This window comes from Echinops telfairi, unplaced genomic scaffold (genome assembly GCF_000313985.2).
Source record: "Echinops telfairi isolate 266 unplaced genomic scaffold, ASM31398v2 ScPeMD7_7407;HRSCAF=8445, whole genome shotgun sequence".
In the NCBI taxonomy this organism is placed as follows: domain Eukaryota; kingdom Metazoa; phylum Chordata; class Mammalia; order Afrosoricida; family Tenrecidae; genus Echinops; species Echinops telfairi.
Genome location: NW_022111307.1, coordinates 6,633,490 through 6,648,005, shown reverse-complemented (window position 1 = coordinate 6,648,005; position 14,516 = coordinate 6,633,490). Strand labels below are relative to the sequence as shown.

General features: G+C 49.9%; 1 protein-coding gene and 1 non-coding gene across 2 annotated transcripts in view; both read right to left on the bottom strand.

Moving 5' to 3' along the window:
- Nucleotides 1–14,516, bottom strand: part of IGF2BP2 (insulin like growth factor 2 mRNA binding protein 2) — a 162,547-nt gene that overhangs the window by 28,892 nt on the left and 119,139 nt on the right. The window contains exons 2-7 of the mRNA XM_045296415.1: nt 11,132–11,180; nt 8,879–8,930; nt 5,130–5,193; nt 2,644–2,716; nt 2,444–2,511; nt 626–760 (exon numbers count right to left, since the gene is read on the bottom strand). Of these exons, the coding sequence (XP_045152350.1) occupies nt 626–760; nt 2,444–2,511; nt 2,644–2,716; nt 5,130–5,193; nt 8,879–8,930; nt 11,132–11,180 (441 nt within the window). The remainder of the gene's footprint in view (nt 1–625; nt 761–2,443; nt 2,512–2,643; nt 2,717–5,129; nt 5,194–8,878; nt 8,931–11,131; nt 11,181–14,516) is intronic.
- Nucleotides 9,625–9,746, bottom strand: LOC115871828. Its single transcript, XR_004047498.1, has one exon. It is a non-coding gene; the product is annotated as a small nucleolar RNA SNORA28 (small nucleolar RNA).

Sequence of the window (14,516 nt, the reverse complement as noted above, 5' to 3'; positions counted from 1 at the left end):
AAGGTGTGACAGTGAATGACAGTGAACAACGACAGCGCCTGCTCTAGATCTGCATCGCCAAGAGGGGAGGCAGCAGCCGCGTGCAGACATGTAAATTCACACTCATGAATACTGAACTTGGGCTCTCTACAGGGCACCAGGGTCTAGCGGTGGACTCTTATCCTGAAGGATGACGCAAAGCCTGGTGATCTGCTCACAGAGCAGCTCCATTCTGCGCACACACAGGGTCACCATGGAACAACAACGAGACTCAGAAAGATGAAGAACCTCAGCTCCTCAATTGCCCCAGTCACATTTCCAGTGCTCAACAGCGATCTGTGTTCTCCCAGGCACAGAGCGGGTCCATCAATGGGCAAAGTGACGCAGCCCTACCAGAAGCTACCAGCAGGGGGCAGATGGGTCAGGATCACCACGAGAAACGCCAAGTGCAGGAACAGCCAAATAGTAACTGTCAAGGATGCACTTGCCCTGTGTTCTCTTAAACATTGTGCTCCCCCTGCCCCTGAATGAGCACTAGTACCCGGCTGGCTTAAAAACAAAACCAAAAAAAGCCTGGTGTTCGATGAGTGGGAAGCTACTCTGACTCACTGTGGAGTGATCCGGGGCTCTTGCAATGAGAACTTACAGTTTGGTCTCATCTGCCTCTTTCTGCATGATTTCAAGGATCATGCGGCACGCTTCTGAGGTCCCCTCTGGGGTGGCATGGATGGTGACAGGCTTCTCTGCAGCCCCAGAGTTCTCCTTTCTGTGGATGTCCACCCTGTAGGAAAGAACGGGAGCCGTGAGCGTGCTTCCTCAGGTAGGAGGCCTCCAGGCCCAGAGCGAGGCACTGACTCAGCGACTGGGCACAGGCAGGCAAGGAAGCGTCACTAGCATGTCCCCAACCAAGAGTGCCATTCTCCAAGAAGAGGGCACACGCCGTGCAGACGATCTTGTGCCAAACTTTGACTCTTTGCAGGGCTTATGGGAATGCTATGAGACCGAGACACCAAGCTAACTTGGTAAGGAAGCCAGCTTCTTGTGTGGACTTCGAAATGCTGGTAGAAGCAGCAAGGAGCAATCCTACTGCACACGGTCACTGTGCTGAGTCTGTGGCCAAGGGCAGGGTTTGAAAATCACATTACTCCAAATCCAGGCCACTGGGTGTGGCGAGGGCGCAGAGGCTCGCCCCCTTTGCCTCTCTAGGTTTCCTCTCACTCCGGGCTCTTCCCTGAACGGCTCCAAAGAGGGATGTCTTTCTCGGGTGCCTTCAGGTGGACGGTCCTCCTTGTGTTTGTTCATGCTCTTTTTCACTGTGGCAGTTTTCAAGACCAGAGCCACATCTTGGGCCTGATTCTAAACGGATCCGCGTACACCTTGCAGACCAACCTCAAAATTAAGCTTTATTGGGGGCTCATACAACTCTTACCACAATCCATCCATCCATCCATTGTGTCAAGCACATTTGTACATTCGCTGCCATCATTGTTCTCACAACATTTGCTCTCACGCTTCTCTATTTCTGAGCCACCTTAAACGAGCTTTGGAAGGGTCAGCTATAGCATCTGTCCCCATGCTTTGTCACCACATGCTTGCCCTGCCAACCAGGTCCTTGCACTCACAGAGCGCCAGGGTGAAGTACACTTGGTGTGTGTACGTAACTAGTAATTGACAGGTCTTGTGCTTTGCAACTAAGTGCTTTCATATTCCTCGCTTTAAGCAATCTGCCCAATTGAGTTACTTCTTGGGTCATCTTGGCAAAACAGTTCGTAAGCCCTCCTTTACAGCAGTCTCGGATGCTCAGAGGCTAGTTCCCCTCCTAGTTCATTTCGCCATTAAGAGAACTTAAACTCAGGACTTTCTTTTCAAATCGTGAGTCAAGCTTCACCATTCGTCTTCCTTGCTCTGGGCTCATGAACGCACAGGTGCACTGTCCCACAAGCCACTTCCCCACCACACCTTCAGGCTCTTTAAACGAGCTGAGGTCAGTTAGTGCGCCTTACTGCTTGCTCAGGAGGACGGTGACTTGTCCGCTTTTCTGTGGGGATGTGGGAGGCTCCCTTGATGGTCCTCAAGGAATGACTATCACCGTGAGCTTTGAAGAGGTAGGAACTCTGGTAAGCGGGTGGCTAGCTGTTTCACAACCAGCCTGGGAGGCACGCACAAGCATCGGTTAGCTTATAGGAACAAGCCTTGGTTATGAGACCGTGAGTGCTCTGTGGCACTTTAGATTAGATTAGCATTTTATGAAACTTTCAATGGTGACCATTGGGCCATCGCCACGAAAGCTCATCAATGCCCCAGCCTCGTGTCAGTCTGTTTGTCCTGTTTGAGGAAACCACTGCCCCACACAGCCCGGCCCGTCTGCTGACGCCAACGAGAGCTTCTGCCGTTGGCCGAGGCCCACCAGCACAAGAGAGACCCCTGAGAGCAAGCAAAGGAAGCCCCAGAGGCACGTACATACCGAGACTGGGTCTGCTTAGTGATGTTCTTTATGGTCCAGCCCTCCTTTCCGATGATGGCGCCAACAAACTGGGTGGGGACCAGGATCCGCAGCGGGAAATCAATCTGTCTGGCCTGAGGAGAGCCCCCAGGGGCATGGCCTTGCTCCCTGGAAGAGTGGTCCCCACGCTGGGCTCGCTGAGGGGGCGAAGGGGAGCTCACCTCTTCATCTGGGATGTAGGAAATCTTGAAGGAGTAGTTCTCAAACTGATGCCCGCTCAGCTTCTCGATGGCTCTGAAAGGCAGCAGCAGGCCGGAGAGTGCCTTTAGAAGCGACTTCTCTATCGACTGAGCAGGCCATGCGCTCTGCTTTAAGCACGCAGTGCCTGATGTCCTGCCAGGCACTCCGTAGAGTGGCGGTGCTGAGCGAGACAAGGTACCAGCTGTGCTCCGCAGAGCTGCCTCGGTCATGACCACAGGCCTGGGCAGCCAAGTACAGGTTGGCATTCTGCGGTGTTTCACCTCTGAGCCCTGTACCCTCACTGTACATGCCAGGAAGGTGCTCGTTTAAACCACCAATTAAACAAGACAGACAGGCCAACATCTACCCAAAGTCAAAGATGGGAGGGGCAGACAGCAGAGAGATGGAAACGGGGCAGGAAGGCTGAGCATGGTGAGAGGCAGGCACACTGTGTAGGGAGGGGGTGGTAACCAGTGTCACAGAGCAAGGTGGGCATGAACCCGGGGAGGGGGGATTTGCTCTGTAAATTTTCACCTAAAGCATAATAAAATTGTCTAAAAACAAACAAACATATAAAATGATCACTCCTTTCCCCCACCTCATTTTTGAAAACAGAAGAGATAAACACACTTTAAGAAGTATTTTTACATGATTTTTAAAAAAGATATGAAAATAATAATAATATATCAAGGGATCACGAGGGTGGGAGGTGGAAGGGGGGGAGAAGAACTAATATCAAGGGCTCAAATAGAAAGAAAATGTTTTGAAAATGAAGATGGCAACATATGCACACATGTGTTTGATACAATTGATGTATGGATTATTATAAGAGCTGTAAGAGACCGCAATAAAATGATTTATTTTTTTTAAAAAGAAGTATTTAAAAAAATCATTTTATTGAGGGCTCATACAACTCATCACAATCCATCCACACACAGAGGCAAGGGTGGTGAGACTGCCACACGTGCTCTGGGTACATTAGCAGCCGACCAGGGCCTGGAGAAGGTTACCACGCTTGGTCAAGGAGAGGGGCAGAGAAACAGAGGCAGGCCCTCAGCAAGGACAGGCAGACTGACCCTGGAATAAGAACCAAAGCAGGAGCGGGCTGTGCTTCCTTCTGTCACACACAGGGGGCGCTGCGTGGGATTTGCCTACGCGGTCCAGCAACAATATCCTATCAGGTGTGTCCTAACTTCTGTAACTGATCTACATGATGTCCTTTCCCCCACCCAGGTGTCACGGCGTCTTTGCAAACCAGCTCGCTTCCACGGGGCTTTGGGGGAGCAGTGGGCCCTCTGGAAGGCTCTCACCACAGCAGTCCCGGAGCAGTCCAGGGAAGCATGTACTTCCTTGAATGCTCAGGTGACAGCACATGACTGTAATGTCTTTATCAACTTGACGGGACAGACCATATCCTACTACTATATTTTAAAATTCTGTGTGAATTGGGGAGTTTCCCCCAACTGGTTTCTGGGCAGCATGAACACAGTCCTTCTGGGGGAATATTTAGGGTTTGTGGGTTCACTGCAGAGCAGTCTTTTGAAACTGATCAAGGCAAGAGGGCCACCTCCTGCGATGAGGGCCTGACAGCCGAGTTGTCTGCTTACCTCCTGCACCATAAGCTTTTTGAAAACTAGAGGTCTAAGACGGGGTTATGTGTGTCATCGTATGCACTGGAAGCTTGAGAAAGACACAGAACGCTAACGCTGGGCTGAGAGCCAAGCTCAAGGCACATTATGACCACGTTCAACCAAGAGTCTAGTGACAATGACCAGACAGTTTCTTCCGGGACCTTCTACAAAAAGCAGCTTGGATTTTTAACCAAAGGAACGTAGGGGAGACCCCAAAGAGCAGAGCCACACTTTGTGCCTAGTCTGCTAAGATCCAAGCTCAAGGCTTAGAGCAATGGGGCCGGGGGGACTGGGGAAGGAAAGGAGGTAGAGAGAATCCAGTGCTCTTTGACCAGCCAGCCCAGACTCTCCTCCCTGCACCTATGCTGCTGACGAAACTCCAAGTGACAGTGGTCCAAGTGGCTGTTGAAGTTGAGCCTAGGGGACAGGTGTTCACATGTCAAGGCCCAGCTCCTACCTGAGGTTTGACGCCTGGGCTCATTATTTCCCACGATACAACCAGTCAACTACTTGCTGAGGGGCCCATTCTGACTCATGGCAGCCCCAAGGGTGTCAGAGTAACTGTGCTGCCCAAGGCTTTCCAGGGGCTGGTATTTAGAAGCAGATCGCCAGGCCTTTCTTCCGAGATGACTCGCGTGGACTCCAATATCCATGCTCCAGCTAGCCTGTCAACTGCTGCACCCCAGGTGTAACCTACAGCACACAGCCGTGGGGCTCCACGGATCTGCCAAAGAGCAGCATCCTTACAGGAAAGGCTGCTCAACACAAGGGTCACTGGGCTTCAAAGACAAGGCCAACCTGGGCTTATGGAAGGAGACAAACCCACGCCCACTTACAGTTTTGCTTCTCCTCTTGCTGCGTAGGTGACATTGACCACGGCAGTTTCTGTGTCCGTGTTGACTAGGGAGAAGCACAAACTACATTGTCACAGAAAGAAACCACCACACAACACCATAAACGCACCCCGGCTGGCTCCACGGAAACGGGCCAACTTTATAGAAAAACGCACAAAAGATTCATCACGCAACAGGCAAGTACCTGTCCAGAGACAGTTTTTGCGCATATAAACCTGCACACATATCATCTTGGTAAGACCCCATCTTGAATGCCTAGGAAACATTTCACCAAGCGAATACATGCTTCACCTCCCCCGCCTCCAACCCCCCGCCCCCCCCCACCAACTGCTGGCAAATGAGCTCTCTCAGTATCTTGTAATGACCAAAAGTATTCCTAACAGTCCCCTGTATCGCAAACACCATTTGAGTTTGAGTTTGTGCTACTACTTCGGGTTACTCCTGGAGGCTGACATCACTAAAGGAAGAGCAGGATGTTTTTAAAGGATCGTTTCCGACTGCTGGCCTAGAAACTTGCATCCATGTATCGTACCACTGTCAAGGCAGGGCTTTAGTTTTTATGATGTACATTTATTTTCAAAGAGTAGTAACAGTGCTGTCCAGTGCCTGACTCTTGGCGACCCCGTGACGGAGTCCAATGGTCCCACTGGGTTTACGTGACTAGATTTTGAAGGAGCAGATTCCTGGTCTCCCTGCTACCATGGAGCCTCTGGGTGGGTTCAAACGGCCAACCCTCCAGTCAGGATCCAGGCACTTAACTGTGAAGCTAGTGGGACTCTTTCAAACAGCTGGAAATGTATAAAGCAATAAAAAAGGTGTTTCAACTTCCACTTCCTCATTTGCTAACAAGGTCGAATTGTTACTATTTTTGCTTACCTTGAACTCCCTGATTATGTGGGTTTGATAAAAACCTGCCAATTGCAGCCTACTTGGCTGAAGGACAGAGCGCACAGACTCTACGATTGGCTAACGCGGGCCTGTGCCTGTGAGCGGGCTCACCTTGGTTCACAATTGCTTGCCTTTCCTTCCCAGGTCTGGAGTTAAAAGTAAGAGTAACGTCACATAATAAAATGCAGAAAGAAAAAAAAAAGCAACTGTAACCTCAAAGGACGTGGTGAAAATGTTCCCGGTCCAAGTGCGGAAACTTAAACCCAAAAGCATCTGTTTTCCCAAAACAAACCAAAGTGTTAAAATCTAAACCCCTTGTTGGATCAGGCAAGCTCTGGGCTTCTTGGAGGTAACTATAGAACTAGGACAAGAAAACCATGCGAACACTGCTTTTCAGTGGGAAGGTAAAGTCCCTCCAGTGTGAAGATTCATGTTTGAGCTTCAGGAGTTCTATGGACTCTCCCAAAGGGTTCCGATTCAGATATAATGTCACTTCCTCTGAGAAGAAGGCTTAGAATTCCCAGAAGATTCTGTGAGAGATCTGCAGATCCTCCAAAGAGTTAAAAAGCATGGTTATCCCCTCCCTGGGGGCCGGGCAACAGAAAAGTGTGTGAAGGGAGACGTTGGACAGTGTAAGACATGACAAAATAATAATAATTTATAAATTATCAAGGGTTCATGAGAGAGGGGGCGGAGAGGGAGGGGAAAAATGAGGAGCTGATACCAAGATCTCAAGTAGAAAGCAAATGTTTTGAGAATGATGAGGGCAACAAATGTCCAAATGTGCTTGGCACAATGGATGTATATATGGACTGTGGTAAGTTGTACGAGCCCCAAATAAAATAATTTTTAAAAGAAAAAAAAAGGCATGGTTAAAATAGTGTGTGTCCAATGATTTCAAAGTGGCTCCAGTCTTGGGGAATTGCTCTGGAGATCAGCGGCTGAGACCAGCTCTGGACCTGGCCCATGAGGGTGCAGAAAACTAACTCACACCCACCCCCGTGAAGCCCTCAGTGCAAATGGGAATCTGTAGCCCACAACCCCTCCAAGTGCTGGCACACAGGAAGCTACTGAGGTTCCAATCTGCTGCGCTCAACTGTGACAGATGAAGCTGGAGATGCCCAGAAGGGGCTGGGTTTGAAATTCCTGACTCAAGCTCTCCAGTAGGATTGTCAGATTAGGTTCTCACTAAGATATATTCTCTGGTCTTCTGGGATGAGCTGAGCTCCACCCAAATAATAGATTTCACGGGGCATGAAAGTTCTATAGAGATTTCTAAAAGTGCTTTCCTGAGGAATGAGGCATCACCCATAAAACAGAACAAAATCCAGTACCACACTCGATCCTGCAGTTGGGAGGCAGTGAGGGCTGGGGCTCCTTCAGGGTACAGGTGCCCTCAGAGCTGTGAACTGCCCCCGGGACCTGGGATGCCTCTTCTCCCGCAGAACCGTCCTGAATTGATAACACGGTCCTAGCTCGGGCTTTGTACCCGTTCCTGTCTGTCAAGTCGTCCTGCCTACAATACTCGGCCTTTCCTAGAATGTCTTCTTTTCCACGCTGAAGGGAAATAAGGAGAACCAAGAAATGCAGTCCTTGAAAATCATGCCTTCTTTTTGAACTCTTCTTTCTCTTCGCCTTTGGGCTTAGGCAGGCAGCAGCAGCGTGATATGGGAAGCTGTTTTTTAATATTCACAGAGTGAAGAATGTCTGAATAATTACTTTAAAATGATTCTGTTCATTCGAATGGAGATCCAGCAGATTGCAGATATGGGGAAATGGGCTCGCTGGTTTTTCTCAAGTGAACATTCCAAATTCCTCACGGATGATGGATCCCTGCCGAGGGTCAACTGACGGATGCGCTCTCTGGGCGCGAGGACTCTGCAATGCTCAGAAGAGGAGCATTCTGCACAGGTGGAAACCGAGTCCGAGAGGTTAGGGGACTTTCCCAAGGACTCAGAGTCAATAAATGGCTGACGTCACCATCTGTCTTCTGGGCCAAGCACCCCTAATCCTTAATCATGTATGCCTACCCGTCAGATTAAATTCTGAATCTACGTTTCCAAGTCTCTCAGCTTCCGAAGACACTGGAGAAAAAAATCACGGCATTTCATACTTCAGGGGTGGGGAGCGTCCGGCCCGCAGGCCATGTATAAGGCCGCAGAAATCAACACCTGCTAGCAACACTGGCCTCGCATAAGAGAAGCAGTTCCAGCCATCACATCAGGAGTGAGTTAATTCAAGCCCAGTTTGGACTGCCAGCAATGTTATAACTATCCAAATGGCCCTGGACAGAGAAAAGGCCTCCCCCACTCCTGCTTTTAGACAACAAGACGAACGGGGGTGGCAGGGTGGAGGAGTTCTCTGGGGACTCGTGCAGCACTGTTCCTGAGGCAGAGGCCCTCACACCTGGGGGCACACAGGGGCTTCAGGAGTCCTGCCCCTGAAAGGTCTTACTCAGGCCATGGGCATCTCAACCAGCACTGCGGGGATTCTGGGCGCAGATCCTACTCTGGGAAATGCTCAGCCCGAGACACCAGAGATCTGCGTCTTCAGGAAGGGGAAGCAGCAGAACTGTCAATCTAAGGACTCCCGCGTGCACGAAGCAGTCCCCAGAATGACAGTGCTTAAAATCAAATTCCTTGAACGAAGAAACCACAGACCTAGATGTGGGTCTCTCTCACATCGTGGAAAAAGGCCATTATCTTTTAACTCCATTTCCCCACAAACTTTTTGAAGCCCTGGGTGCATGCATACACTCTGAGCAGCTTTTCCCGGGAGTTGGCCCGAGCTATAAGGAACGATAAGTAATATCCCTTTCAAAATGGAATAGACGGACGTATTACCTTGTTCCACATTCTCCACAGTCCCATACTGAGCCAAAAGCCCATCCAACACCTGAAACCAGGAAAAAGAAAGCTTCGTGTCAGGGGGACTAGACACTCACAAAGACTGGCCAGGAATCACAGCAGATGAACCCAAGGCCCAATCCTCTGCCACTGGTCCGTTCCCATTCAGAGGGACCCTGCGGGACACAGTGGCGCTGCTCCTGGCTTCTGAGGCTGTCATTTCTACAGGGCTGACCGCTTCTCCTTCCCTGCAGAGCAGCTGTGGAGCTTAACCAGCAGCCCAATGCTTAACCCCTGCGCTGCCAGAGCACCTTAAAACCAAGTGCTTATGGAGGTGATGCCATCAAATTGATATTTAAAGGCTTTTCTATAAGAATTGAGCTGAATAAAACTAGGGGATGTTCATGTGCTGAGTGGCTTCTACAGAGATTTGTTCACTAAGGCGATGCCTTGTCTGGTTTTGATACTCTGAGGGGCTAGTTAGCCTGCCCCTGCTGTCTGGGCCACAGAACCCCACAGCCTTGGTAACGCTGGTAAATCTACTGTCGGCCCTGACGGCTGGAATCACCTGCTGCTCTTGAGATGCTGAGCAGAATAAAGTACCAGGCTCACTTCTTGGAAGATTTAGCAACTCTTCTTTCATTTCCCCTACAAGGATCTTTTTATTTTACAAAGCAATGGGAATGTTTAAGTTTTCCATTTTATACACACACGTACACACACACATGTACACACATTTTTTGCTTGTTTAAGTCTATATAATGGTTAGTCTCACTAAGGAGAGAACACCGGAATAGGTTAGAGTTTCTTGCTGTAGTGAGCGCAAATTTGAGACGGTTTGATCATCTGCCACGGAGTGTTGCTGGCATAATAAATACCTACTTTTTTAAGTAGTGGAGAGGCTAGACAAAGCCACCTGTTTCCTTGTACGGCTATCTTAAACTTGTGCTGGCCTCACGAACAAAGCAGAGCCCTGTGTGTTTAAATAAGACGCCAAGGCCACTCTCTACAGTCTGCCTTTTATCAGTGTCGCACTCTTATGAGAAATCTCAAAAGATACCTTAATAGTCACTGAAAGTAACTTAATTGAAAGTAAAAACTCACACAAACTCAACAAAGAACTTTCTATTTTCATTAGTCTTCCTCCCTATCCCCCCGCCCCAAATAAAATCCTCATTTGGAAGGGTAACCAAACCATGAGATGTAAACGCCACAAACCAGGCAGGTATTGTTTTGCAGTTTGGTTGGTGCTTTGCTGCGCGAGACCGAAGTGTACACTCGGCACAATAAATAAGCCCAAACCAGACCACTGCTGTTGAGCGGATTCCAACTCACACGGACCCCATGGGACACAGGACTGCTCCTGAGGTTTCCCATCTGTAGGAGGGTGAGGGGGAATGCTGGCACACTCCTGAGGTGGCGATCAAAGCCATAAAAGAAAGTGTGTTGAATGGGAAACTGCTTTGATCGGTAAGCCCTCACCCGCACCAACAGAAAGTGTTTAGAAAAGTAAGCCTTTATGGGATGAAGCAAACAGCCTCATCCTTCTGAAGAGCTGCTGGCGGCCTTGAACTTTGGGCTTTGGCGTTAACAGTCTCATGCTTAACCTGCCGCACCAATCAGGGTTCTATTCTGCATAACAGAAGAGGTAAATATGAGGAGACTTGGGCAAGCTCGGGGAAAATTCCACTTTTGAAACACCTGTTGTACAGCCCCCAACATAATATTCAACTCATTGCCACCAAGTTGATCCCGACACCACATATAAGGACACAGTGGAGCAGCAGAAGAGTTTCCACGGCTGGAAGTGTCCGTGGAAGGAGTCTGCCACAGCTTTCTCCTGCAGAGCAGTGGGTGGGTTCAAGCCATCGACCGGCCTTCTGGTTAGCAGTCCATCCTACCTACGGTGCCACCAATGCTCCTTCCAAACACCTGTTCCACTGGGTCAATGCTGACCCGTAGCGACCCCTGAGGCTGCTGAGCCTGTAACTGTTTATAGGAGTAGACAGCACAGTCTTTCTCCCAGAGCTGCTGGTGGATTTGAACTGCCAACCTCGTGGCTAGAAGCCGAATGCATAACCGCTATACCACCAATGTCTGTTGGAAAAGCCCAAGAGGCTTTGTGGGAAAATCTGAAGACCCCCAAATTCTTCAATGAGAAAGAGGACCAGGGAAGGAGGCAAACATCGCTGCCTCATAAAACGCAGGCTAAGCCAAGAGCAGGAAGACAGCAGATAGAGACCAGCTTACCTCCCACTGCAGGTGAGGAGGGATGTTTCGAATCTGGATTTTCCTGCTCCTGTAACGAGAAGACCACGGACGGTTAGCTTTTCTCTTGGACACAGCTTTAGCAGACAGTGCCAACAGGCTGACTATCACACTCGGCGCTCCCTTTCTCTGCGTCTTCACCAAGGCGTCCACCGTGAACCCTTGAGCCTCGCACGTCAAGGCTTTTCACGGCCCTGAGGAAAAGGACGGGGCACACTCTGAGAGCTCAACACCCAGCTTAAATGCACATCTGTCTGTTCAATTTCCTTATAGAACCCCTGCCCTGGAGTGGATCCCAGGCTGTGTGGGGACAGACAGCCTCAGCTTTCTGCTTCAGAGTGGCGCGTGGGTTCAAACCCCAGGGCACCACCAGGGAAATTTAGAAAAGAAACCCAGTGTTTGGTTCAGACTTAAAAAAAAAAAAAAAGGCTCTTTCATTGAAATCCATCAAGGTGTGGCACATATATTTATTTAAATCCAACCTTCCACAATACATTAGGAAAGCAATGAACTGCAAGGGAAAAAAGTTCTTCATGACAGCAATATTAATAATAATCTGATAGCTGCTTTATCCGAGAAGGAGCCCTGGTGGCGGCGTGGGTACGTGTTGGCTTGACCACAAGGTCAGCGGTTCGACACCGCCAGTTGATCCTCAGGGGGGAGGCGAGGCTTTCTGTTCCCATCAAGAGCGTATCGGAAGCCCACAGGGGCAGCTCTCCCTGCCCTGTAGGAATCTACTGCACGACAGTGAGTTTTTATTTTTATTCTTTATTGAAAAAGAAAAAAAAAGAGTCTCTAAAGAAATTGAAATCGTCTTTCTGGCCCTGGGTGGCACAAAAGTGGCCCACAAGTCGCCCTCTGCTGCCTCCGCCTCTCCTCTCCCAACCAGTTCACACTCAGTACCACCGACTACCTCCACGACTGGTCATTCCGCCTGCCTTCCCTGGAAGCCTTCCTTCAAGGACTCCCTTGCCATGTCCAATCCTGTCACAGCCCCGCTCCGTGCTGCCCCTTCACCACCAAGCTGAAAATGCCGCTGCCATTTCAAACTGCCCCAGTCTGCGCCAGTAGTTCACAGATGTGTCCCACCTTCAAAACCAGACCGAGGGGCCAGGCAGGAGGCCTGTGCTCACTTCAATTGCTGGTTATTTTAACTATCAATGCAACAAGGACTCTGGCCAGTCAAGCAGAGGGCACTCTTTCACAGAGATGCGCGTGGGCTTTCCTGGCCTGTGGGATGCAGAATTCCCCACGCTCATGTTCAAGAACAGTAAATGTTAGGGTTAAAAAGGGCAAGAAGCCCCGTTTCCATACCAGGTAAAGGGTAGTGCAGCCCTTTAGCCATCCTGTTGTTGGAGAACTAGCTACTTGGATGAATTCTATATTCTGGCTAATTGGGATTCTAATATAGCTTGTCAACTATAAGATTTAGAAGCATCCTATCATGCACCTGTGAGAGCTGGGCAGTGAACAAGGAAGACCAGAGAAGGGCAGATGCAGGTGAATGATGGGGTTGGCGGGCATTGTTACAGTGTCATGGACTGCCATCAGAACACGCAGACCTTTCCTGAAAGCACCGTCCAAATGCTCCTTAGCAGCCAGGATGGCGTGTAGAAAGGGGGAACCGATTGCAAGGATCTACATATAACTGTCTCCCTGGGGGTCGGACAACAGAAAAGTGGGGGAAGGGAGACATCAGACAGTGTAAGACATGACGTTATGATAATAATTTATAAATTATCAAGGGTTCATTGGGGGTGGGGAGGGAGGGGGAAAATGAGGGGCTGATACCAAGGGCTCAAGTAGAAAGCAAATGTTTTGAGAATGATGATGGCAACAAATGTACAAATGTGCTTGACACAGTGGATGGATGGATGGATGGATGGATGGATGGATGGATGGATGGATGGATGGTGAGAGGAGTTGTATGAGCCCCCAGTAAAATGACTTAAAAAAACCAGAAGTGAGGATGGCTAGCCTCTGTCTCACACACTTTGGACATGTTCTCAGCAGGCAGTCCCTGGAGAAGAATACCACACTCGGGCGAGGGCTCACAATAGAGAGAAATGAGTCACACAGTGGCCGCAGTGATGGGCGCACCCATGGGCCCTACTGTGAAGATGACACGGGACCGGGCAATGGATTTGTTCTGTCGCACGTAGTCCCGCCCACTCGGAACTGACTCAACCACACATGTAACAACAACTTGGAACACACCTCACCCGGCTCATCTACCTCAGCTGGCGAGTTCCAAGACCGGAACGTGCCTCAGGGTACATTTTATTCCTATGTTATGATCGTTGTCCTGTGGCTGCCCAGAGGTAACAGAAGCTTCCAAAGGAATGCATTCCGCATAAACTAGATGTCCGTGGTCAGGAATTTTATGGGCTTGGGAGAAACTGTTTTGTGTGGTAGAATCTGTTGCTTGAAATGGGTGAGCCACTGGGGAAATAAAACCCAATTTAATTACGGAGAACTCTCCATGATCCTAAAGGACGACTTCACCTCTATCATTTGAAAACAAACCAGCAGCTGCTGGCATGTGAGGAAGAGATCATGCCACGGATTTCACACGTCTGGTCATTGGCCACAGGCTTGATCCTGTCAGGGCTTGGAGCAGAGAACCCAGACAACATGATAGTGGGAATCCAGCTCACGGGACCCCAAGTTCCATCCGAAAACGGTCAGGTCCAAGAGCAGAGGCTTCTGCAGACAACGTGTGGGCCAGAGAGGCAGCACAGCCATTCCGAGGTCCATCAGCGGGCCTGTGGTCTTCTTCTTGGCGGGACACCAAAGGGCCCAGCATGGAAGTCACCTGTGGAGAAGGCAGGTGTGCCGTGTCCAAGGAGGACACAGAGCGGGGCAGCACTGCGCACCGCACCCCCAGGGTGCCGGTCGGCCTTCGCAGCACCTCCTGCGCTCCTTAGTGTGTAAATGAGGCACTTGACCTGTTTCCATCCCTCACGAGTTATGAAAGGTCCCCGTACAACTTCTGGACATTCAGTATAAGGGACAGCTGTGCTCAGCTGAGCTAAGGACACATGTGTTGGGGGAGGCCAAAAGTGAGGCTCCATTCACCGTCTCTTGAAGTGCTCACGGGTGGGGGGGCTCCCGGAGGGCAGCACTGGGAATGATTTAGAGTCAACCAAACAAAGTGCTCCGTCCCGTTCTTTGCTGCAGTATGACTAAGAACGAGCACCTCTGCCTGCCTGGAAGCTAAAGCTATCGGACTCGACCAGGATTCAATCAAGCACATATGTACATTTGCTGCCCCCATCATTCTCAAAACATTCGCCCTCCACCTGAGCCCTTAATATCAGTTGCTCATTTTCCCCCTCCCTCCCTACCCCCTCCCTCATGAACCCTT